Raw genomic sequence first — 26,712 nt, forward strand, 5'->3', positions numbered from 1 at the left:
TCACTCCTATATACATTCACCGGCTAATATTGGATTCCATTTTATGTAGCGCTTTGAACTCATTGAACTCATTCATTCGCTGCTCAGTCACACTCTGGTGTTGTAGCCACAACTGTTCCGTTGTATTCTTAACAGAAGCGTGGTTGCCATTTCGTTCCTTGCGGCCTCTCCGACCACCATCGAGAATTAATTCATATTTATACACACAAGTGTGGGCAGCACTGTAGCTGAAGTGATTGAACCACCGACCTTCCAGTTAATGAGCAACCGGCTCTGCTGCCTAAACACGTACAATAGAACAAATACAAAAGAGAATATTTTATGATGTTTAATGATATTATGTTCCCTACACTAACTTATCCATTACCGTGGGGAAGACCCAGGACATGTTGGAGAGACTATGTCTCTCAATTGGCCTGAGAATGCCTTGGGATCCGCTTGGAGGACCTGGATGAAGTATCCAAGGACAGGGAGGTCCATTAATCTATTAATTTATTGATTAATATATTGATGTATTTAAATGTAATTAATTAATTAATTAATTGAAACATTAAAGTATTTTAAGCGGAGTGGAGAAGGATAAAAACAGCCACAAACTACCACTTCCACACTGAATGAGAGGAGAACATGTTTGTTGTTATTCAATCTCAGCCAGCTTAGCTCGGTCTCCATGCATTTAAAAGGAATTCCAATTCATTTTCTACCGCTTTTCCTCACGAGGGTCGCGGGGGGTGCTGGAGCCTATCCCAGCTGTCTTCGAGCGAGAGGCGGGGTACACCCTGGACTGGTCGCCACCCAGCCAATCACAGGGCACATATAGACAAACAACCATTCACACTCACATTCATACCTATGGACAATTTGGAGTCGCTAATTAACCTAGCATGTTTTTGGAATGTGGGAGGACATGGAACTCCACACAGAGATGGCCGAGGGTGGGATAGAACTCGGGTCTTGTAACTGTGGGGTCTGCGCGCTAACCACTCAACCGCCGTGCAGCCTATGTACATACACTCAACAAAAATATAAACGATATCCAGCAACTTTGCACAGCCATTGAAGAGGAGTGGACCAACATTCCACAGGCCATAATTGACATCTGATAAACCTTTAAAAATGTTTTTTTTTTAATAAAAAGTTAATATATTATAAAATTATTTTATAAATAAAATAAATTCCAATGCTAAACACATTAAGGTGAACATTTGCTGTAAAGAATGCGGCGTTACTGCAGATCATCTGACACTGCGGGTGCGGCTTGATGCTGCGACGATGCAGCACTGAGTGAAAACGCTGGAGACCACGAGGTTGGGTCAAATGTGGAGCAAGTAGCACGCATTTTAATAATTTAACATGAAGTCTATTTCAGACCGAGGTCAATGCATCGCTCGGTATCACAGACAGGAAACAAGTGTTGCAAGGAGGGAAGCGGATTAAAAAAAAAAAAAAAAAAGAGTATAAGAATCAGAGCAATGGATGTGGAGACACATGGAGGTGCATTTTAGCGGCATGTACGAGCTGCGCTTGAAGTCAAACGCCATTAAAAATACATTCGATAGGTGTTTTGGTGCGCGGCGCTCATGAAAAATGGAAAAGTGAAGCGATCACCGGTTTTCCGCGTCACTACATCGCCGACAGAACACATGTGTGGTTATGAAAAATGCCTTTTCTTTATCACTTCTTCTTTGGCTTTTTGCTCTACTAACTTTTTTAGTTTTTTGGAGTCATGTGGCTACAAACTGGAACCAAACATAACCTAGAAAAAGCTGGCCTTCATTACTGGCCGGGACTTAAAAAGACAAGCAGGCTGTTGTGTTGGCATCGGCGCTTGTGTTCGTTTCAATTGAAATGTGACATATGAAAAAAGTGCATCTAATCCTTTTTTCCTATAGAAGAAGACTGCTGGTTCTTTTAATAGATCCAGCAGCTTATATAATGGAGATCGTTTAGAGGCTGAGTAACACTGCTAGAGGACACGGGCAGGATGTCAGTACATCACCATATATGGGTCACTTCCTTGCTCCTCTTTGGCGTGCCAATCAACGACGACGCCAGACATTGTTTACATCGCTTGTGTCTGGTATCCAGTTTTTAAAGATGCACATTTAACCTCTGTTTTTTTCCCTCAGTGCCTCAGTGTCCGTCCTGGGACTGGAGGGACAGCCGCGACTTTGACGAGCTCAACCACATTTTGCTGGAGAGCAAGAAACTGGGCCGCGCCCTGGAGAGCCTTTCTCGCAGTGAGCGTCTTTTAATTCAGCTTGACGCGTGCCAGCGAAGCAGCATCAGCAGCAGGAAATGTCACAGTAACGCAGATTCCATGGAGGATTTAGCCGCTAAGCTCTACAACATTGTTGGATTTTTCTATCTGATGCTTCCCCTTTTAAAATATTGTCTAACGTTCTTGTAGGTATCGCCGTCTCGGATGACCTGGACCAGGTACCTACCGAAGCAACGCAACACGGCATCATGTCTTAACATCTGCATTTAACCTCCGTCTAACACTATTTTAGAACCTGGGAGGCTTCAACTCCGTACTGCGCCCCCGAGTCGTAGGGGAGTGGATCGGCCGCGCAGATGAGGACTCGGACCCGTTGGCCGCCGAGATGCTGCACCCGCCCGTCCCTCGCAGCAAAAACGACATCTGTTGGAGCGGAGACGGCCTTCCCATTAACAGGTTGGCAGTAAACTGTCATCACTGTCCAATGTGGAGTAGACCAGCACAATGTACACCACAAGACACAAAAGCAACAATTGCTGAATATACTAAAGCGCCACTTTTAACCATCCGACATAATCGATAACAATATTAATCGAACAATAATAATTGAATTGGAATTCGGTGGCACGGCGGTCGAGTGGTTAGCGCGCAGACCTCACAGCTAGGAGACCAGGGTTCAATTCTACCCTCGGCCATCTCTGTGTGGAGTTTGCATGTTCTCCCCGTGCATGCGTGGGTTTTCTCCAGGTACTCCGGTTTCCTCCCACATTCCAAAAGCATGCTAGGTTAATTAGCGACTCCAAATTGTCCATAGGTATGAATGTGAGTGTGAATGGTTGTTTGTCTCTATGTGCCCTGTGATTGTATATAACAGTATAGTGTATAAAAAATATTGTATACAACAATATAACAGTCACTAAAGTCATCATACAGCAACTTCACACTCAAATATACAAACATGTACCAATATTCATTCATTCATTCATTTTCTACCGCTTTTTCCTCACGAGGGTCGCGGGGGGTGCTGGAGCCTATCCCAGCTGTCTTCGGGCGTAAGGCGGGGTACACCCTGGACTGGTCGCCAGCCAATCACAGGGCACATATAGACAAACAACCATTCACACTCACATTCATACCTATGGACAATTTGGAGTCGCCAATTAACCTAGCATGTTTTTGGAATGTGGGAGGAAACCGGAGTACCCGGAGATAACCCACGCATGCACGGGGAGAACATGCAAACTCCACACAGAGATGCCCGAGGGTGGGATTGAACCCTGGTCTCCTAGCTGTGAGGTCTGCGCGCTAACCCCTAGACCACCGTGCCGCCATGTACCAATATGAATATTAAAAAAAACAACTCCTTAAAAGGACTCCAAATTGTCCATAGGTATGAATGTGAGTGTGAATGGTTGTTTGTCTATATGTGCCCTGTGATTGGCTGGCGACCAGTCCAGGGTGTACCCCGCCTCTCGCCCCGAAGACAGCTGGGATAGGCTCCAGCACCCCTCGTGAGGAAAAGCGGTAGAAAATGAATGAATGAATGAATGTTCTCCTCTCATTCAGTGTGGAAGTGGTAGTTTGTGGCTGTTTTTATCCTTCTCCACTGCGCTTAAAATACATTGTTTCAAAAAAGTAACTCATTAGCTCAGTAGCTTGCTATTCTAGTGCCCGCCCTCTGTTGTATCCCTCTGTTATTGGGGTGTTAGTTCATGTCAACAGGGCTCTAATAATGTTAAAAGTTTGATAAATATGTGAAATAATCGTCAAAATATCAATCATATCCCCAACAAACTGATGCAGCTCAGTGGTTCTCAATTACGGACGAATGCAACAAAATGGAGAGCACTGCCCCTCCCCCCAACAGTCCCCCTCACCCCTCCAGGGGGGGCCCGCCCCACTTTTTTTGCGACAGACTGTATTAGATCTACCAAAACATCTGATGATATTTAAATGTATGACTCAGAAGTGTCATCAAAAGTTCCTAAAACTATTGTCAGCTCTTTAAAGTAGACTTTTAAAGTGTGACCCCGACTGCCCCCCCGAGGCTCTGAATGACTCGGATAATCACATTTTCAAAGGCTCCATCCAACATGCTCACCACGCCGCCTCGTCCAGCTAATTCTAAATTACAACCAGTATCATTTCATTTTCTGCGTCGCTCCAGGCTGAAAGAAAGAACCCGTGACGGCTTGTTATCTAAACATTTCCAACTTAACCGTGTCGTTCCTCGACCTCTCTCAAGGCTTTTTGCCGCTAAATATTTGCCTCCTAAACGACCTATATATATGTGTGCGTGTTAGAGAGCGAGCATTTGTACAAGAGCACCTGATGTGACTAATTAGACGAAGATATGGCTATGAAACCATAAATCATGTGGAAGCCTGAGCTGACATACACACACTGCTAATCTCATTAGCTTCCTGTGTAATGGGAGAGAGGGTGATGCAGAGAAATCACTTTGCTAGCAGCCCGACAGAGGCGCATACCACATTCAAGAACTGTATCAGGAATTGCACCTTCATATTGATAATAATGATTCATTTTGTACGTTTATTATCGGGGCGGTAGTTTGGTGTTTCTAATAATTCTCTCCGAAGAATCATTAGCTGAGATAAAGTTAATATCCTTCCGGTTATAATCCTCATCCTCAGCTGGAGGGATCTGGAAATTGATTTGAAGAGCGAACGCACAAGTCAGCCTCTTTGATTGTGTATGTACAATATGTCTATTTTTATATTAGATTAAAAAATATGGAGATAATTCACCTGGAATAAAGATAGGATCATTTGATTTATTCTCCCTGCTAAATTGCATTTAATTAAAAACAGTCCAAGACTGATATAATGCTACATTTTAATGAATGGAGCGGTACGGTGGTCGAGTGGCTAGCGCGCAGACCTCACAGGTAACACACGTTTTACTTGATATTCTAATTTTTTTTTTTATATTAATTTTTTTCTTATGAGTCACTCACTGAAGTGAATCGGGTACTTGAGTCAGGCCTCACAGTTCGGAGACCCGAGTTCGATTCCACCCTCGGTCATCTCTCATCTCTGTGTGGAGTTTGCATGTTCTCCCCGTGCATGCGTGGGTTTCCTCCCACATTCCAAAAACATGCTAGGTTAATTAGCGACTCCAAATTGTCCATAGGTATGAATGTGAGTGTGAATGGTTGTTTGTCTATATGTGCCCTGTGATTGGCTGGCGACCAGTCCAGGGTGTACCCCGCCTCTCGGCCGAAGACGGCTGAGATAGGCTCCCTCCCACATTCCAAAAACATGCTAGGTTGCTAACATGCTCATTGGCGACTCCAAATTGTCCATAGGTATGAATGTGAGTGTGAATGGTTGTTTGTCTATATGTGCCCTGTGATTGGCTGGAGACCAGCCCAGGGTGTACCCCGCCTCTCGCCCGAAGACAGCTGGGATAGGCTCCAGCACCCACCGTGACCCTCGTGAGGAAAAGCAGTAGAAAATGAATGAATAGTTGTAACAATGTGAGTAGTCACGGTACAGAGCTTTGTGGTGCTCCCCTGCCTTATAGCATGTATGAAAGTAGCTTTTTTTTTGTCTTTCGATCTCCCCGCAGCCTAAAGATGAAGGGCAAGAGCAAAGGGCTAAAAGAGCAGCAGCAGCATCACAAGAAGCTCCTGGCCGCCATGTTGTCTCAGGACTCCTTTGATTCGCTGCACATGCACAGTCCCACGCCTTCTATCACCGAGGAGGAGATGGAGTACGAGGACGAGGCCATGGAGCTTTTGGGTGATTTCACTTTCATGCAGCACCTTCTCTCATTTTGATGTCGATTGGCGGTTGTTTTATCCATATTTGTACTCAGCGCTTCTGTAGTGACGTCACCAAAAATTGTCTCCACTCTCCATTTACCAACCTTCGGGAGTCCCTTTTTCCCTATTGACCGCCACTCTCAGGACCGTCAACTTGATTAAAGTGTATCCGGTACGCTGCGTGTGGCAGGAAAGCCACTGGAGGATTTGCAGGCCTCATTTAGAAAGAAGGTCCGCAACCGAATGTGTGCCACCGATGACTGATGGCCCCCGACAGGGGAGGGCGATACTTGTGATACTCTATTGATCCCTGAAGGAGAGATTGATGCTCTCTTCGCTCCTATGCTCTTGAATGCAGCAGGAGCGTGCATGGTCAGTGGTTCTGCACCCTAGTGTGCTGGCACTGGAGCTTTTTTTATTCCTATGCCAGTATTTAAACATGTTGCTACTGCATGTCATTGGTACATGTACTCTGATGCAGAATCTTGGTGGACTAGCACTGATTTCAAAGCATTTGCATAGGCTGCCCTCTAGTGACGTCAAAGTGGCATTGCAGTTGCATAGAGTGTCCATTATATTATACACTGTATGTGTAATATAATACATCTATTTTTATTTATTGTATGTCAATACAATGAAATGAAGACAGTTCTTGAAATAATATAAAGTAAACAAATAGTTATTTTATTTATGTATATAAAATAAAAAATAAAAAAAATAATAATCAAAATACAATATATAATATAATATTAATAAATACTAAATAAAATATTTCCTTGAAGGGATCTTACTTAAATGAATTTTAAAAATCTTAAATAAATAAAAAAAAAATATATATATATACATTTTTAAAATAGCTAATAATCAAATTTCATTCTATAGGACTTATCTATTATTATAATTATAATTATTATAATTAATCAGAAATAATTAAATAAATAATATATAATTATGATAATAGTTTTGATAGTAGAATAAATAAATAATATTGTAATAAAAATAAAATAATATTCTAATAAAATATATTGTAATAATATTGTAATATTGTAATAAATATTCATATAATGAATAAATATTTTAACATATTAAAATAATTGCATTAAAAAGGCCTTCAGGAGTCATAATATTTGTTTTTAAATTTATTTAAAAGTTGCTAACACCAGTTAACAGAAACACACATCCAAGCTCAACGTTGGTTACCGTGGAAACAGTGTAATCAAACAACAAGAGTTCATATCATTGCGGTGCAAATAGAGACGACTGGTGTGGCGTTGGTAGTTTCTCTAGCGTTAAATCTTTCACTCAAGTTTTAAAAGCCCTCTGATGGATTTCATTGACGGGGTTGACGGTGAACAGAATGTCCCTAGTAAAAAAAAAAAAAAAAGAAAATCTTAACTGCGCCCAATTTGACACCCGTAAAAGTTTCTGCGGTGCAGATGGATCTGTTAATCGAGGGGCAAATTGCTGTGGTCTTACTGGAAGCAATTACCTGTAGGCCCCAGAAAGGCTGCTGGGGCTGAACATGCTGGCTAGCTTGTGCTTCTCACTGCATGGAAGATGCCAGATAGGCATCTTACTGATAGTGGTCATTGGAAACATTGTGGTAAGATGCATGCTAGTCTCTAATAGTAGGCTCTGTACAACAGTGTTTAATGTACGCATGATAATAAAACTGGAGATTTAGACCTGGGTTGTCCAAAGTACGGTCCGGGAGCCTTTTACGGCTGGTGCCTGTTTTTTTATTGTAAAAATAGGATTCAACAAGAAAACAAAACAAAAAACAGTAAAATAGAAAAAGAGTAGTAATTTTGTACAAATAAAATAAGATTAAATATTAACAGTGAAGTTATAATATTCAGACAAAAAAATAGTAAGAAAAAAGTTACAATATGAGAAACAAACAAGAAAACCCAAAGAATAATTAGTTTGGGAGAAAAAATGTACAAGAAGAAAAAAAGGAGAAATATTTACAATACACTGAGAAAAGGCTGAGATTTTTTTTTAATATTCAAAAATGTCTTTGCGTATCTAGTACATGTGTATAATAATAATAATAATTGTTAAAAAAAATGTAAAATATATTTCTTCTCATGTAAAGAAGTAAAAAACCTACCACTTCCACACACAATAGGAGGATAACTTTTTTTCCACCACTGTCATGTCAGACATACGATGGCTGACTTCATACGGTGTTAAGGTAAGGTAATGTAAGGTAATGTTTGAATGTTTTGTGTCATTACTGCCACCTAGTGGCTCGAATACTACATACCGCGTGTATTTCAATACTGATTTGTACTAATGGTGGACTACAGACTACTGCAAAACGAGATATTGCCAGGGAGTGATAATCGAAGCGTGGTATTGATTTGTTAATAATAGTAGTAGTAGTACTGATATTATCAAAGGTTGCATCATGTTAATATACATTTAATACAATCCTTTTTAAAGTTACTTATTTTAGCATACTCACGGGACCCTAGTGAACAATATTTTTATTATTTGTTATTTGTAATGCATTTTATGCCAACTAATAGTTTAAGTGGGCTGCATGGCGGTTGTGTGGTTAGCACGCAGACGTCACAGCTAGGAGACCCAAGTTCAATTCCCCCCTCAGCCATCTCTGTGTGGAGTTTGCATGTTCTCCCCGTGGGACTCCGGTTTCCTCCCACATTCCAAAAAACATGCTAGGTTAATTCCAAAAACACGCTAGGTTAATTAGCGACTCCAAATTGTCCATAGGTAGAAAATGTGAGTGTGAATGGTTGTTTGTCTACAGTATATGTGCCCTGTGATTGGCTGGCCACCAGTCCAGGGTGTACCCCGCCTCTCCCCCGAAGATAGCTGGGATAGGCTCCAGCACCCCCTGCGACCCTCGTGATGATAAGCGGTAGAAAATTAATGAATGAATAATAATTTAAGTACAAAAAAGGCTTACTGTATGCTTTTACTTCAGGCTCATGCATGTCTGTTTTTGACCAGTAGAGGGCAGCCTTGTTCCTACCACAAAACATCAATGCACTGTAGCCCTGCTCCTTAAAAATAAAGGATTTTTTTTTCAAACTATGAATTCCCAAAAGGCCAGAAGCGCCCGTGTCACTTGACCCAAGTGCGATGACTAATTCCCTGTGATGTCAAACTCTTTCTGTGTGGTTAGATCCATTTAAAAGGTTTTCACCGACTTCTATCAAACTTTCCATAATCTCTCTCGCTGTGATGTGCATCGCCATCTGATTCCCATCACAGCGGCAGACTGGGTGCGGGATTAGAACCGTGTCTTTCGGTGGGCCCCCCCATGTGTGACTGTATGTTAGCGTGCGGTTGGCGGTGGGTTTGCCATTTAAAAGGCCCAGAGACATAATTATGTAATGTACTGTATGTCGGGATATTGTTTTTATTGCAAAGCCAAACAAATGTGTCTCCGCCACGCCGACTCACATCAAAGTACGCGTCTGAGTGAGTGGCGGCGACTGTGTGCTGCAGGCGTAATGAAACGCAAATGTTGCTTGTACGTGTGAGGGCAACTGAAGTGTGATGTATGTATCACTTGTGAAGGGGGGGGGGCTTTAATTAGCAGCCTGTGTTAACTTATATGCTCAATGATTTCCTATAAGTGAGACAAAATGGCCTTAATGCTAACTCCCTCCGTGTCTGTCAACGCATCATCATAGAAGGTGTGCATTAAGTTATTTGCGAGCGCTAATTACGTTTTCTGCACGTCAGACTCCTGCTGTCTCAACAACATGGAATTACATGGAAACTTCCAGTCAGGGAAGAAGAGAAGGGGGGCTTTATCTTCCCATCCTGCTCCTTCCTGGCTTTGCTGAGTGATGGCAGCGCAGAATTCCTCCATGCTCGGGCCTTTTGTTGTCGCCGCATGGCTGGAATAGTTTCCATTTCTTTTAACCCCCCCACCCCACCCCCTCCCTTGCTTCTCTGTTACATTTATTTGCTCATGGGTCGACACAGGGAACACGCATGGATGCCGTCCCCTTTGTCCGTTGTGTCTAGCCGGATGGTGTCATGGCCGCCACTTATTAATCATCATAAAACGTCTCAAATCGAAAAGAATGGAAGCGTTCAGCAGATGCAGCAGGTTACATCAACAGCTCTCTGTTGCTAGGCGGAATTCATGGGGCACCATCGTGTGTGCCCAAGAAACATATGGCATACAACACTCGCTTAATGTCACAGTTGAATAACTGCTCTGTATTAAATGTAAAATACAAAGAAAACCAGCACTCCTTAAATAACACTAGTTTATTTACATTATTATTATTTATATTATTATTATTTACAGCTGATCTGCATTCAAAAAACAAAAAAAGTCAATGTTCTTCTAGATTGATTCTCATTATTTTTTATTGTTAATATTATGACTTTATTCCTGTAATATTTTGACTTTATTCCCAAAATATTACAATCTTTTAGCTAACCCTAATCAGTTTTTTTATTCTTTATATGATGACAAATAACATATTTTTTATATCTCAACTTTATGCTAATTACTAATATTTTTCTTCACATAAACACATAAAAAGTTTATTCACATAAAATTGCTACTTTTTTCCCATAATATTGTGACTTGTAACAAATTTTTCTGGAATCTAATATTTAAAAAAATTACAATTTTATTAGTTATTTGATTTGTTTCGCATAATATTACATATTTTTCTTTAATATTTCAACTTCCTGCTACCAAAATGGTGCTATTTATCTTTACGACATTATGATGTTTTTCTCATAAAATTCCATTCCTTAATATTTTGACTTTATTCTTGTAAAATAACTGCTGAATTTTCCATTATTGCTATTGCCGTGTTTTTTTGTTTTCTTTTTCTATTTTTAGATTATTCAACAGGCCAATAAATAGCCCCCGTGCTGCACTTTGCACACCCAGTCTTCCACCTCAAGCTCCCAAATATCTCAGAAGAAAAAACGTGGCAACTAAAGTCAATGGTTATTTTCATACAAGTAAGGATACGTTTTAGTTATGTGATCAGACTAGGCTATCATAATAGCGGGTGTGCGTGTAAAAACAATGTTTTACGACACCCCCTCGGGCGTAAATCACTTCTTGTATAGACAGCAAAATCCTCATGTTGTCTGTCACCGTCTGAAATTGCTTATCTGTAAATAAAAAGAGCAGTCAGCTGGGACGCAGTGTTGTATTTCATATGAGATGTCAGGGTAGGACATGCACCCGATGACCTCTGGAGAATCAGACATCGGCTCGCTCTTCCCTTCACTCTTTTGTCTCGCTCACAAAAGACTCAAGCTGCCGTACGCTGTTTGTTTTTCTGTATTTCATGTGCCTTTTTTGGGGGGGAACGACATTTACATGGCGACAATCTGGCACACTGTGTTTGTTCACGGCCAAAGAAGGCAAAAGGTTCAAAGTGTTGAAAAGTGTTGAAAGTTCCCATGAACGGTTAACTACCCATTTTTTGGCTCCGCCTCCTCCAGCTTGTCCTGCTGTGAAGGAAGCATCCAATGTAGCATGGACTACATTCTTAAAGATCAGGGGTTCCCAACCTTTACCAACTTAGGGCCCACTTAAAAAAAAAAGTCTGCAACCCACCTTTGTCCTATAAACAGTACATAGCGTTCCCAGAGCACTTAATTAGCAATTAATATTAATATTTATAATAATAATAATAATTATTATTATAATTATGTTAATAATAATTATAATTATGTTAATAGTAATAATAATAATAATAACAGCAACAATAATCATTATTATGATAATAATTGTTACTAATAATAAATTAGAATTATTATTAATAATTAATTACATTATAATTAATAATAATTAATGTTATTGTTATGTTAATCAGACTTATTATTATTATTTATTAATAATTAATCATTAATTTTCGTTATTATTGTTGTTGTTATTATTATTTATTATTAGAAAATAATCATAATTATTATTTTTATTGTTATTATCTTGTTGTATTTCATATGAGATGATATAATACTAATTATTATTATTAAATTAATAACAATAATAATAACCATAAGTATTAATTATTATTATTAATTATTATTATTAATAATAATAATAATTATTATTATTCAGGATTGAAATGAAAGCAGGGGGATAAAGGAAACCCAAACTTTTAATCTGTGGCGTACACACCAAAGAATTAATTCTCATACTTTTCATAACTGCATTCAAGACTGGCATTATGATCAACGAGCTACGTTCCAATCATATAAACTGTATAAGGTTCCTAAAATATTGTGACAGGTCAATAACATTCAATATGTTATTACTTAGGCCTATAAATATTTTTTAATAGTGCCATAAATATTTTACAATAAAAATAATTAATAAAAAAAATAATATTTGCAAAAATGAATCATAATTTTAATGACCTCTCATGGCCCACCAGGGCCGCGGCCCTCACTGTTATAGATGAATTATTTGTAAGAAGCTAACTATTTATGAATGATGCATATTAATGCAGATCCTTCAAATAATTGAGCCTCTCTTATTGATCAATGGTTGAAACCCATTGTGTTAAAGAGAAGATGACACCCAAACAACAAGCTAACACTTTCTCATGTTTCCCTTCTTTCCATCTTATCCAGAGGACCTGGATGACCTGAGGATGGAAGGCGTGACCGGCTTGGCACCGTCCGGTTGTAAGTTCAGTCAGGGACGCAGCTCTTATCACCCCGAACCTCAGGCCAAAGTGACGCTGAATATCTGCTCCCGATGTGCCAGGTACACAGTGATCACCTTTTTTTTTTAAACCCATTTTTGGGGGGTTGGAACCCCTTGCGAGTGCGGGCATGACTTCTTCCCATCGATGCCAGTCCGAGATAAACGCCATGACGCCATGCCGTCATATGCCTGCACTGCTTGCTTTGTTTGGGGTTCACACTTTGTTTGTTTCCTTCTCGGCTTTCGTGCTGGCTGCTTATCAGTACACACACACACACACACACACACACGGGTTGTTTTAACGATTCCCACAGGAGGATGAACGCTATCACAGGATTGTTTGTTGGCTGTTTATCCACTGGATGTATGAAGTGCGTAGTTTATATGTTTGCTTTATCGCTGACTGTTGCGGCCAAACAAAGCGTCCACTGTTGTGTTGCTGTATGATGATGTCATACCTTTCTTGGTAAGATTCTGGTTTTATTTCATAATTTGCGGACATGCCTAATTATATTCATTCATTCATTTTCTAGCGTATTTCCTCATGAGGGTTGCGGGGGTGCTGGAGCCTATCCCAGCTGTCTTCGGGCGAGAGGCGGGGTACACCCTGGACTGGTCGCCAGCCAGCCAATCACAGGGCACATATAGACAAACAACCATTCACACTCACATTCATACCTATGGACAGTTTGGAGTCGCTAATTAACCTAGCATGTTTTTGGAATGTGGGAGGAAACCGGAGTACCCGGAGAAAACCCACGCATGCACGGGGAGAACATGCAAAGGTTGGAATTGAACTCGGGTCTCCTAGCTGTGAGGCCTGCGTGCTAACCACTCGGTCGCTGTGCAGCCGATCACATTTAATTTGTCATTATTTAATATTATAAATTCAGTTTCTAAATAGTACAGCTTTTTTTTGTTTTTCATAATATTCCGACTTTAAAAAGATAAAATAAAAACATTTTGTCTTAAAAATTTATTATTTATTAAAATGATTAAAATGACATTTTTGTCAGAGTATAATGTCATGCTGAAAAAAAACATTAAAATGTACCTTAAAGAAGATATAAAGTTATAAGAAAAGTATATCAAATATACATACTATATAGACAAATAGTACATATAGACAAACAACCATTCACACTCACATTCATACCTATGGACAATTTGGAGTCGCTAATTAACCTAGCATGTTTTTGGAATGTGGGAGGGAGCCTATCCCAGCTGTCTTCGGGCGAGAGGCGGGGTACACCCTGGACTGGTCGCCAGCCAATCACAGGGCACATATAGACAAACAACCATTCACACTCACATTCATACCTATGGACAATTTGGAGTCGCTAATTAACCTAGCATGTTTTTTTTGGAATGTGGGAGGAAACCGGAGTACCGGGAGAAAACCCACGCATGCACGGGGAGAACATGCAAACTCCACACAGAGATGACCGAGGGTGGAATCGAACCCTGGTCTCTTAGCTGTGAGGTCTGCGCGCTAACCACTTGACATGTATTTATTATAAACTGTTTCCCATTTGTACTCATTTGCATCCGGAATGTTTTATTGGTCATTAAAAAAAACTGGGAATCAAAGAGAGAGGTTTTTCAAGAAGAAAACATATTTGTAAAAGCTTTCTTCTGTTTTTAACTTCATGCAAGAGTTAGGAGCCAAGATGGCCGCCCGTGGTGTTGACGCTATGCAGCCACGCCATAAAATGAGTGATTGCTATCCTTTGTCTGTACCTGAAGGCAGCGCAGACCTCAAAATTGGGTGCAGCAAAAGAATTTGGAGCTTTGGTGATTTACGTTCATGAGAAAGAAATCCACTGCTTTTTTATCCCTCGCTGGTTGTCCGAGCTCTAGTTTGCCGTAGAAACACAGCTAGAACTTTATTGTTTGTCTTTTCATTCTCTGTATACTCTCCTGTCAGATTACGCTTTCATTGCAGGCCAAACATCTCTTTTGGAAAGGAAAAAAAAAACCCAAAAGGAAAATTCCTCAAGCGTTATCACGATGGGAATCTGTTAGCCATTTGTGGAATGAGTTCATATGAAGTTTTATTTATTTTAATATTTATATATATATCCCAAACAAACTAGAAAAGTCATATTCCTGCAGCTAATAAATACATTTATGTAAGTACTACAGCAAATGCCCCCTAGTGGCTGTGGACAGTATAGGACCCTCCTCATGGGACGTGTTTAATGTATTTATGAAATAAGCCCCAGGCTGCATGGGGGTCAAGTGGTTAGCGCGCAGACCTCACAGCTAGGAGACCCGAGTTCAATCCCACCCTCGGTCATCTCTGTGTGGATTTTGCATGTTCTCCCCGTGCATGCATGGGTTTTTTTTCCGGGTACTCCGGTTTCCTCCCACATTCCAAAAACATGCTAACATGATAGGTTAGTGTCAGGTTTAAACCCCGACACTTGTAGAAAAACACTGCCTGTACAAAGGAAGACGCAGAGAGATGAGTTTCTTTTTACTTGCAAGGAGAGTGATCAGGAACCGTTCAGTAACAATTCGCCACCTCACTCTGAAGCAGTTCCTGCCCTCTTGCCTTTTTATTGAAGGAAGGCCCTGTACAATCAACTAGCTGAGGGAAGGGGGGTTTAATCATTCTAGTTGAAACCAGTTTCTTTGCACAACATGTTATCCATATGTGTAGATATCTCATCCTTGGCATGTGATTCTCCGGACACACACACACATACCCTTTGAGGTCATATCTACCTCTGACCCGTGCCTATGTCCCCTGAGGGTGTTAAAACTATCTGCTAAGGAATGTTCTGTCATGTTCTGTTTTCCCTTAATCATGATGTACACCACAAGTGCAGGCGTCACAGCATTAATCTGACATTGTTATGTGAGTGATATGAAACACATGTACAGCGTTAATCTTACTTTGTTATGTGGGTGATACGAAATGTTTGTAGGTCATAAGAAAAATAGGTCATAAGAATATAGTAAAAATAGGTCATAAGAATATAGTAAAAATAGGATAACTTTATGTACAATTATTCCAACATTTCCCTCCTGTTTATTCATTTTGCACTATATTCTCCCATCCTCCGTTGACCTCTTCTTTTTCAGTCCCATAGCGCAAAAGGTACACTCAGAGGTCAGCTGCATAATCTCCTGAATCGGAAAACAAGTCCTGAAAATGCCATGATGTTTTGTCATGTATCTCTTCAGTTTCGGTGTCTTCATCGTAGCTGTCTTCTTGGGGCTCCCCTTTTGTAGTAAGGAGGGCATACATTTTTGACACCTCTTGCTTAATTGGTTGGATAGCAGTGGTGATTAGCCTGGTGCACAAAACTCTAATGCAGGGAATGCAACAACATCCACATAAGGTGAGAATAGCTGCAAATACAGCGATTAACATTAAAACTGACATTATCAGTTGTTTATATTTGCCAAATACGTCTCCAAAACCATCCCACATTGACGTGTCAACTCCAGAATGGTCTTTCATCTTGCTGTTAAGGGACCTTAGACCTTCTAAGGCCTTGGTGAGACTCCCGTCCGCTGCCGTGTTGTTCGGAATGAACGTGCAGCACTGATCACCAAAAATGGCACATACTCCGCCCTTCTCCGCCAAGAGCATGTCAACAGCAATTCTGTTTTGGAAAGCCATGAGGGAGGTAGCTGACAGTTGTTCATGGATGGCGGAGAACCCTCTTTCAGTGTTGTTTCCTAATTTCTGCACGTTATAGTGGATGTAGTTGATTTGTCTACATTTTTGTTAATTGTGCACCACCAGCAAATCGATGATTCAAAACCTGCTGCTATCTGGTTGACTAATTTGTATTCATCAGGGACTCCAATACTGTCTCTGTAGGTGGAATCATTTTTATCCCACCCTGACACTGATCTCTTTGATTCTAGGTTTGAATATTATGTCTACCATCTCTATTGATTTACACTGAGTATCATTCAATCTTCCTAATTTGATTCCAACACCTGTTCTGTTTATGCATGAGAAGTTTCCTGCAGCTACCTTTTTAGAAAATACTGTTTTTTGTTTTTTAGTGGAAGTAAGAGGATAGACCTTATCCCATTGTGAACAAATTATTTATTTCATTTATTTATTTATTTATTTATTTTCCCTTAACAGTGGTCTGGCTCCCATACATACTACACAATCTCCTTGATTTGACATATTTGCTGCCTGTTCCACTAGCAGCAGCCAGTTATTACTTTGTTGTGAGATGCCCGTAGTGACCTGAAACCAATCATCTGCATTTCGAATTACGGCTATTTTAACTCCAGCGTGACGTGTGTAGTTATTTGTGATTGGCATTTCAGCAGGGGTCATGGTTTGATTTTCACAAATAATTATAGGAAAGTAGGGATCTGCCCCAGAAGAGTAGGCCCATAAAAGGAAACCCCAACACGGGGTATTTAAAATAGTGCTCAATGGTTGGTTATGTGGGTTGAGTTTAGCTGAGCTAAAAGCAAATGTCATACTTAATATGGCCCCATGTTTCTTTAACATAATTTTATTATGGAAATACTTGGCTTCTAATGTGGTACCAGGTGCCCAGTAATCACCTTCCTGTGTGGTAATCAATGTGTCCCAACTTAAATCTAACACGTGTCCAGTAACATACCACCAGTAACCAGCATATGTCTCCCCTGACACCTGATGTCTATTTGTAAATCCTTTTAACGATGATATGGGTATTTGGAGTTCGGTAGTCGAATTTGTGGCTATGGTCATACATATGGAGTTGTTGTATGCCAACTTAATAATCCAGGGTGTTAGGTCAACCTGTGTTTGTGATCTGTTAGGGTCCCCCACCCTTCTTTTCTGCATGCTAAGATTCTTTTCCCATAGTAGCAGTGACATTACTATTATTATTCCGATCAGTCCTCCTACTGCTGCTAATTAATTATTATTATTATTATTTTTATGCGTCTGAGTGATCATCTTACCTGCAGACCTGCAACCCCTCCTAATGACGCAACAGAGTTGTGGACAATCTTCACCGGTTTGAGACGACTGCAAACTAGAATTACAGCCCCCTTTGTAGCCGGACTTCCTCTGAAGGTCGTTGAGGAGCTACAAATCTACAGCAGATACCACAATGCTATTATCATGACGCAAATAGGTACAGTTAGGGTAAAAACTAAGATGGAGATGCATAATTTAGTCATAGTTTATCACTGTAAATTTTTCTCGAATACCATAGCGTGGAATTATGTCTTTGCATAGAGTTTTAGCTACTGTTAGTGCATCTGGATGTTTTGTAGGAAACAGTTCTATCCATTTTGAAAATGAGTCTATTATCACGAAACAGAATTTTTTCCCTTCACTGTTGTTGAGTTCAATGAAGTCCATGTGTATTTCTTGAAATAAGTATTGTGGTTTTTGAAATTGGCCAAGCCGAGGTCGCAAGCTGCCCTGGGCATTGTGTTTTGCACACGCTAAACATGCTCTACAAAAATTTTTAAATAAGAATTAAATCCTACAAAAATACAAAAATCCATACGTAGTAAAGTGGGTGTTAATAGTGTGGCATGGCACATATCACATATCCCTCCTGTTGAGACATGTGTAAAACCATGGCTCAAAAATAGCGTCCCACTTATGCAATTTTTTGGCAAGATTGTTTTATTATCTGTCGACATATTAACATTTTTGTCCAGGGTTGCTTTATTCCTTAGCCAGTGGTCAATTTCTTGCTTTGGACTCTGTTGTTACATGTCTGCCAGGATCTCAAAGTGTACTTGTAATTTTTTTTTCTGTGTTAAGATGGTTCAGTTCCTTTAGTGCCGCTTGTTTTACCATTTTATCAGCGAACATATTTCCTAAAGATATTGGATCCGAATTATTAGTACGTGCCGTGCATTTACATACAGCAATTTGTTTTGGCAATTGCACTGCTTCTAGTAAAGTTGTTAATAATCCTGCATGAGTTACTGGTTTTCTCGTTGATGTTGTCATACCTCTGTTTTGCCAATATTGTGCAAAGGTATGTACTGTTGAATATACATATTGGCTATCAGTATAAATTGTCACCTTTTGACCTTTCATTAATTTGCATGCTTCTGTAAGCGCTAAGACTGCATAGCCTGTTATTGTTTTTCCCAAAAAATTTTTCTTTGAGGAACCATCTACAAAATCACCCCTTTATGTTAGTGTCTGATCTAATAGTTCTGGTGTACACTTTGCAGTTTGTGTTGTTAGCTCATAACAATCATGTGGTTGGCCTTCCTCAGGGAGTGGTAGAAGGGTAGCTGGGTTGAGCGTGGTGCATCGCTCAAGTGTTAAATGTGGTTTAGCTTCATTTAAGATTGCTTGTTTTCTGTCTGTTAGAATGGTTCGCCCTTGTCCTGTCAACTGATGGCCTAAATACTTCACTGATTGCTTACAAAATTGTAGTTTGTCTTTACTCACTTTATGGCCTTCTTTCGCTAAATGGTGCAATAAGGCTATTGTCTTCTTCACATGACTTCCTATCTTGTGACGCTAGTAGGATGTCATCTACATATAATAATTTCTGGCTTCCATTTGGGGGTTCAAATGTGGACATACTGGCCATCATTGCTTGTGAATAAATTATATATATATTTATTTGTTTTTTCAAACGTAAATGCGAACCTGAACTTTCTTTCTCTATTTGAATGGAGAAGAATGCCTGATGTCTACTACGGTGAAACATGTGACATCTGTTGGTAAAGAATTTAACAATGTGTGTGGGTCAGGCACACAAGGTGCTCTTGCCACCACAGCTTGATTTACAACTTGTCCTTTATCATTCTCCATCCCACAGAGAGTGGCACTTTTCTCACTGGGAAAATAGGGATATTACGTGGTGGGTTATCGCATTCTACTAAGACTTAAATTTTTTAACAAATCTTCTATTGCTGGTTTTATTCCTTCATATGAATTTAGTTTTATTTGGTTGTACTTGTAATTATACTACTGGTTCATCATTTGGTTCTGGTTGTATTTGTTAAGACAAGTCTAGTCGTGCTGAATATCGCTTTTGGTTCCTTTTGTACTGGCCTTTGACACAATCACGGGAGAAGTGACCTTCTTCACCGCAATTCCAACATCCAGCATTGTTGGGATAGTTTTGTATATTCTGTCTACCTGTTCCTCTACCTCTTCCTCCAAATCTTCTCCGAGTTGGCATAACCCTTCTTTCGTTACCTTCCTTTTGTGTATAAAATGTGTCTGAGTCTTTTTCTTTCATTACTTTTTCTTCATCTTTCTGATATTCATGAAGTAAAATTTCCCTTACTATCTTATATAACTCTTCCTTTTTACAACCTTCACTTTCTGCTCTATCTCTCGCTTTTCTTCCTTCCTTCATTTTCTCCTCGCCTTTTTGCTTTCTTTCTCGTTTTGCTTACATTTCTTTTCTATGTTTTGTTGTAACTCCCTAATACATGCCGTGAATAATTTTCTGTTGAATTTGTACTGTTTTATCCAATAATATAGGGGTTCTACTGCTAGACTATCCTCTTTTCCAACTACCTTCCAGTCTTTGCACGGGAGTTCTTCAAGGACCTTTTGTTTTTCTTTACTTTGTCCCTTCCCCATTTTGAACTAAATTTGGACCCAGTGGTTCTTAACACCTGTCGTGTTCTAACACTGGGGTTATTTTCAACAAGATGGTGATCAACAACCTTTTGTGGTAAAATTCTCTTCAACCTTTTCAGGTGGAATTTTCTTGCCTACAAGCATCCACAAAGGCTCACCATTTACTTCTTGTTGGTTTGGTATAAAACACAGTTACCTAGTGGTAATTGTATTTTCATTCACACACTCACACATTCACACATTCACACTGCGCGCGCCTTTTATTTTTACCGCCCAGAGGACTCCGCCATCCTATGTAGAATTTAACTAGTCTGTTTCAACTAGGGGCGTCTACTCCACCTACGGAATTTAACTGTCGGACCTGATAGAGCCTAGAATTGTCAGGGTTTGGTACACTTACTTTTTTTATTCTTTTCTCTGTTTTCTTTAAAGTACTTTCATTGTCACCTTTTTTACCTGCAGGGTTTGTCTATTTCACCTTTGTGACCTGCAGGGTTTGTCTATTTCACCTTTGTGACCTGCAGGGTTTGTCACTTATTTTTTTATTCTTTTCTCTGTTTTCTTTAGAACCCTCTCTTTAAAGTTCTTTTATTGTCTATTTTACCTTTTTCACACATCCATTCCTTTTAAACAAAATTTGTACTCACAATCTCTGCGTCTCTGGATTTCCTTCAACCTTCGGATCCCAGCCCGCAAGAGAGGGACCAGTCCCGGAAAGGGTCTTAATGCTGTGGCCACAGTCTTGCCTGGATCTCGCTTGCCCGCTGGGATCGTCAGGTGTCTTGGAATCCGGCTCGAAGGACCAATAAAATGTCAGGTTTAAACCCCGACACTTGTAGAAAAACACTGCCTGTACAAAGGAAGACGCAGAGAGATGAGTTTCTTTTTACTTGCAAGGAGAGTGATCAGGAACCGTTCAGTAACAATTCGCCACCTCACTCTGAAGCAGTTCCTGCCCTCTTGCCTTTTTATTGAAGGAAGGCCCTGTACAATCAACTAGCTGAGGGAAGGGGGGTTTAATCATTCTAGTTGAAACCAGTTTCTTTGCACAACATGTTATCCATATGTGTAGATATCTCATCCTTGGCATGTGATTCTCCGGACACACACACACATACCCTTTGAGGTCATATCTACCTCTGACCCGTGCCTATGTCCCCTGAGGGTGTTAAAACTATCTGCTAAGGAATGTTCTGTCATGTTCTGTTTTCCCTTAATCATGATGTACACCACAAGTGCAGGCGTCACAGCATTAATCTGACATTGTTATGTGAGTGATATGAAACACATGTACAGCGTTAATCTTACTTTGTTATGTGGGTGATACGAAATGTTTGTAGGTCATAAGAAAAATAGGTCATAAGAATATAGTAAAAATAGGTCATAAGAATATAGTAAAAATAGGATAACTTTATGTACAATTATTCCAACAGTTAGTGCACAGGCCTCACAGCTAGGAGACCCGAGTTTGATTCCACCCTCGGCTATCTGTGTGGAGTTTGCATGTTCTCCCCGTGCATGCGTGGGTTTTTTCCGAGTACTCCGGTTTCCTCCCACATTCCAAAAAACATGCTAGGTTAATTAGCAACTTAGGTTAGGTTGCTCACATGCTAATTGACGACTCCAAATTGTCCATAGGTATGAATGTGAGTGTGAATGGTTGTTTGTCTATATGTGCCCTGTGATTGGCTGGCGACCAGTCCAGGGTGTACCCCGCCTCTCGCCCAAAGACAGCTGGGATAGGCTCCAGCGTGAGGATGAGCGGCAGAAAATGAATAAATGTCAGTTTTGTGGCTGCACGGTGTGCATGTGGTTTGCGCACAGGCCTCACAGCTAGGAGACCCAAGTTCAATTCCACCCTCTGCCATCTCTGTGTGGAGTTTGTGGGTTTTTTCCGAGTACTCTGGTTTCCTCCCACATTCCAAAAACATGCTAGGTTAATTAGCGACTCCAAATTGTCCATAGGTATGAATGTGAGTGTGAATGGTTGTTTGTCTATATGTGCCCTGTGATTGACTGGCGACCAGTCCAGGGTGTAATCTGCCTCTCGCCCGAAGAAAGCTGGGATAGGCTCCAGCACCCCCGGACTAACCCTCGGACTTTGGACAAAGCTAGCCATAACTACAAGGTAGCCGTGTATCGTCGTCATGTAAACAGACTGATTGCATCTCAGTCAGACGGGAGGAAAAGATGATAATCTGCCTTGTTGTTGACCCTCATCCATCACGTAGCCTCCTTGATTGTTCACTTCCTGTTATTCCATCTCCAAACAACCAGTTGATGATTTGAACGATGCGTGTATGATGTCTCTCTAGGTTGCAGGGAGACAGTCTGCCAGACAGCAGGTCCGCATCCGAACAGGCCGTACCTGACATCTCATGTGAGCCTCAAACCTTCCACTGAATTCCTCATCTCATGTGTCTCGTCTTTCTCATGTATACGTGTCGTCTGTTGCCAGCCCCATTGCCCGGAGCGGATACGGCGGCGGCGACGGCGGGACGGTTGCAACAGGAATGCGAGGCCACGTCTCAAGTGTCGGGCTCTGTAAGTGTCCTGCTTACATCACAGCACAATTAAGATCGCTTTACAAGCCATCAATAACCGTCTGGCAAAAAAAAATCAAAACACCTCGGGGTGTTGTTAATTGGATAAGAGCCAAGCGACATGATCCATCTTTTCTGCAATAAGTCATACGTCAATCATATCACTTCTGGCGGTGAAGTTTTATACAATAGGCTGAATATTTATGGGTCATACGAGCTCCAGGCATGTAAACTACACTTAGGTACACCTGCCTATCAGATGGACCGCATATTTTCCCATCGGGAATCATGGAAATAGAAATTTCACAGTCAGACCTTTATACCGAAAGTAACATATTCACACTTCCAACATCCATACAAGTGTAAAAAGAAGTTGTGTTCCACGTCGAATAATGAATGATAACGACAATCCACACAGCTACATCTGGGGTGGGGTTGACTCCACCTCACTCTGAAGTGGCTCCCCTCCTGTGTGGGACGCTGGGTTGTCCCGGCGAGCTGGAGAAGGACTTACTTACTCAAAAATGACCTACTCATTTGTAGGTTAAATAAAAGGCAAATAAGGGCGGCACGGCGGTCGAGTGGTTAGCCCGCAGACCTCACAGCTAGGAGGACCAGGGTTCGATTCCACCCTCGGCCATCTCTGTGTGGAGTTTGCATGTTGTCCCCGTGCATTTTTTCTCAGTTTTCTCCCGGTACTCCGGTTTCCTCCCACATTCCAAAAAACATGCTAGGTTAATTAGCGACTCCAAGTTGTCCATAGGTATGAATGTGAGTGTGAATGGTTGTTTGTCTATATGTGCCCTGTGATTGGCTGGGGACCAGTCCAGGGTGTACCCCGCCTCTCGCCCGAAGACAGCTGGGATAGGCTCCAGCACAGACCTGGGATAGGCTCGTGAGGAAAAAGTGGTAGAAAATGAATGAATGAATGAATGAATAAAAGGCAAATAAAGTAAAGAAACTAAAAAGCAGGTTTTTATTAACAGCATGTGATATTAGGTACGCTTGCACAAGCTAATAAGCGGTGCATGCATTTTGCTCTTTCTTTGGCTTTGTGCAATACCTGACAAGGACGTGAAAAAAAAAAGTTCCAAGCAGTGTCCAGCCTCACTTATTATACAAGGTCAGTCAAAAATAATCTGACTCATTTGTAGGTTAAATAAAACGCAAATAAAGTAAAGAAACTAAAAAGTGTTTTTATTTTCAAAAAGTACATATAATGCCATTTTGTTTTAATGCGTTTTAATCAGTTTCAATGCAGATCCAGTAGCTCTGAAGTCGGTAACCCTTAACAAGGTGGCGTTTCGAGCTGGTACGGGATCACGTCTACCAGGATTGAACGCTCGTTGTGTCGCAGTTCCAGATTTGTTTGTTTTGATAAACATTTCCGCAACAGTCCAAATCATGGCAGCAACTGAAAAAGAAACAAAAAAAAAACAAAGGCATTATATGTACTTTTTTGAAAATAAAAACACTTTTTAGTTTCTTTACTTTATTTACTTTACTTTATTTTGCTTTTATTTAACCTACAAATGTATCACATCAGGCGGCACGGCGGTTTAGTGGTTGGCGCGCAGACCTCACAGCTAGGAGACCAGGGTTCAATTCCACCCTCGGCCATATCTGTGAGGAGTTTGCATGGGTTTTCTCCGGGTACTCCGGTTTCCTCCCACATTCCAAAAACATGCTAGGTTAATTAGCGACTCCAAATTGTCCATAGGTATGAATGTGAGTGTGAATAGTTGTTTGTCTATATGTGCCCTGTGATTGGCTGGCGACCAGTCCAGGGTGTACCCCGCCTCTCGCCCGAAGACAGCTGGGATAGGCTCCAGCACCCCCGCGACCCTTGTGAGGAAAAAGCGGTAGAAAATGAGTGAATGTATCACATCATTTTGCCTGAACCTGTATCATAAGTGAGGCTGAACACTGCTTGGAACTTCTTCTCTTATCACGTCTTTGTCTGGTTTTGCACAAAAGCCAAAGAAAAAGCAAAATCCATGCACCGCTTATTAGATTGTTCAAGCGTACCTGATATCACATGCTGTTAATAAAGCCCGCCGTGGAGACGCCGGCCCTTTTTAGTGTAACAAACTCCCTCAAAAAAGCTACTCTTTTTCTTTTCTTTTATAATTGCCCCATGTAAGTGTTAGACAAGGATTTTTACAGCATTTTTGAATAATCATAAAAAAAAAGCGTGAGCGCCGAGACGTTACTCCGTGTGCGCAACAGATGCAGAAAGGCTCCAGACTTAACTGGGAGCAGACTGAAAAAAGGCCCTATCCAATCAAAGCGCCAGTCCTCAGAAGTCTGCTTTGGACTTGGCTAAAAACCATCCAGAAAGGAGAGCAATGCTTTGACTCTTGACTCCTGAACTCTTTTAACGGCCGCATACTGTAGCTCCGATAGTCTTTCACATGTTTGATAGCCTGCTTATACACAAGGACGCAAACTATCTCCATGTCTGCTGCCTCTTTTTGCTATAAGAGCTACTAATGTGTCCCACATGGAAAACAACAGTGCAAAGGTCTTCTGTCACCTACTGTAGTGAATGTGGCAGTTTGGGCTTTAATTGCGCTGGTTTGGCTCTTTTATTTTGGCTTTAACTGCTGCTTGGGGAGCTAGGAGACCGTAAAGTGAAGAAATTATTCATATATAGCTATTTTATGAATATTTACAATTTTCATGCTAGGCTACATTCATGCATTTCCGTATGATCATGTTCTGTGATGAGAGTTTAGCGTTTGTAAAAAAACAAAAATTAAGTACTTTTGGGCAGGGGGGCATTTTCTTACGGTCGCGGTGGGTGCTGGAGCCTATCCCAGCTGTCTTCGGGCGAGAGGCGGGGTACACCCTGGACTGGTCGCCAGCCAATCACAGGGCACATATAGACAAACAACCATTCACACTCACATTCATACCAATGGACAATTTGGAGTCGCTAATTAACCTAGCATGTTTTTTTGGAATGTGGGAGGAAACCGGAGTACTCGGAAAAAACCCACAAACTCCACACAGAGATGGCCGAGGGTGGAATTGAATTGGGGTCTCCTAGCTGTGAGGCCTGTACGCAAACCACATGAACACTGTGCAGCCAGAAAACTAACATTCATTCATTTTCTGCCGCTCGTCCTCACGAGGGTCACGGGGGTGCTGGAGCCTATCCCAGCTATCTTCGGGCGAGAGGCAGGGTACACCCTGGACTGGTGTAGCCAATCACAGGGCACATATAGACAAACAACCATTCACACTCACATTCATACCTATGGACAATTTGGAGTCGCTAATTAACCTAGCATGTTTTTGGAATGTGGGAGTACCCGGAGAAAACCCACGCATGCACGGGGAGAACATGCAAACTCCACACAGAGATGGCCGAGGGTGGAATTGAACCCTGGTCTCCTTGGTCTGCGCGCTAACCACTCGACCGCCGTGCCGCCCGCAATAAAAATATATTTTTGTTTGTATATTTGTTTAGAATGTTATCATATTTCTGTACTAAACTTTTAAAAATAATGCCACAGAGCGCCCCGAGAGCCACACTTTGGACACCCCTGCTGTATTTATTTCAGCATGTAAGCAGGGCTAAGCTTTGCAGCCCTTATGAGGACATAGAAAATGAATGGATGGATGCTATATTTCATTTTCATTAACTGGCCCCAATAATGAGAAAATCCTTGCTTGACTTTTGTAATTTTGCTTTTTTTTTTTTTAATTTTATTGCTTTTAAATGACACCGCTCCTTCAAAAGTTTCTAATGAACACATTTAAAAAATACACATTTCCTGGGTTCAGGTTGTAAATACTAAAATAAATACTGTTAATGGTCATTATTATTAGTCTGGCGAGCACCGGGACTCTTTGCAAGCTTCTTTGAGGTGATAAATGCCCTATAAAGAGGAATATTTTCCGTAACTAAAATCCAGACAAATGTATGTG

The 26,712-nt window shown here is 40.9% G+C and overlaps 1 protein-coding gene across 5 annotated transcripts in view; it reads left to right on the forward strand.

Moving 5' to 3' along the window:
* c21h8orf34 (chromosome 21 C8orf34 homolog) overlaps positions 1-26,712 on the forward strand; it is a 54,650-nt gene that overhangs the window by 6,630 nt on the left and 21,308 nt on the right. For all 5 annotated transcript variants that reach the window (XR_009120490.1, XR_009120491.1, XM_058059686.1 and 2 more), the window contains 7 exons: positions 2,130-2,240; positions 2,411-2,439; positions 2,514-2,677; positions 5,813-5,985; positions 12,606-12,741; positions 22,549-22,613; positions 22,692-22,777. Coding sequence is in view for 3 of the 5 variants with exons in the window: in XM_058059686.1 (XP_057915669.1) it covers positions 2,130-2,240; positions 2,411-2,439; positions 2,514-2,677; positions 5,813-5,985; positions 12,606-12,741; positions 22,549-22,613; positions 22,692-22,777 (764 nt within the window). In the remaining 2 variants the exon portion in view is untranslated. The remainder of the gene's footprint in view (positions 1-2,129; positions 2,241-2,410; positions 2,440-2,513; positions 2,678-5,812; positions 5,986-12,605; positions 12,742-22,548; positions 22,614-22,691; positions 22,778-26,712) is intronic.

Source organism: Doryrhamphus excisus, chromosome 21 (genome assembly GCF_030265055.1).
Source record: "Doryrhamphus excisus isolate RoL2022-K1 chromosome 21, RoL_Dexc_1.0, whole genome shotgun sequence".
Classification (NCBI taxonomy): Eukaryota; Metazoa; Chordata; class Actinopteri; order Syngnathiformes; family Syngnathidae; genus Doryrhamphus; species Doryrhamphus excisus.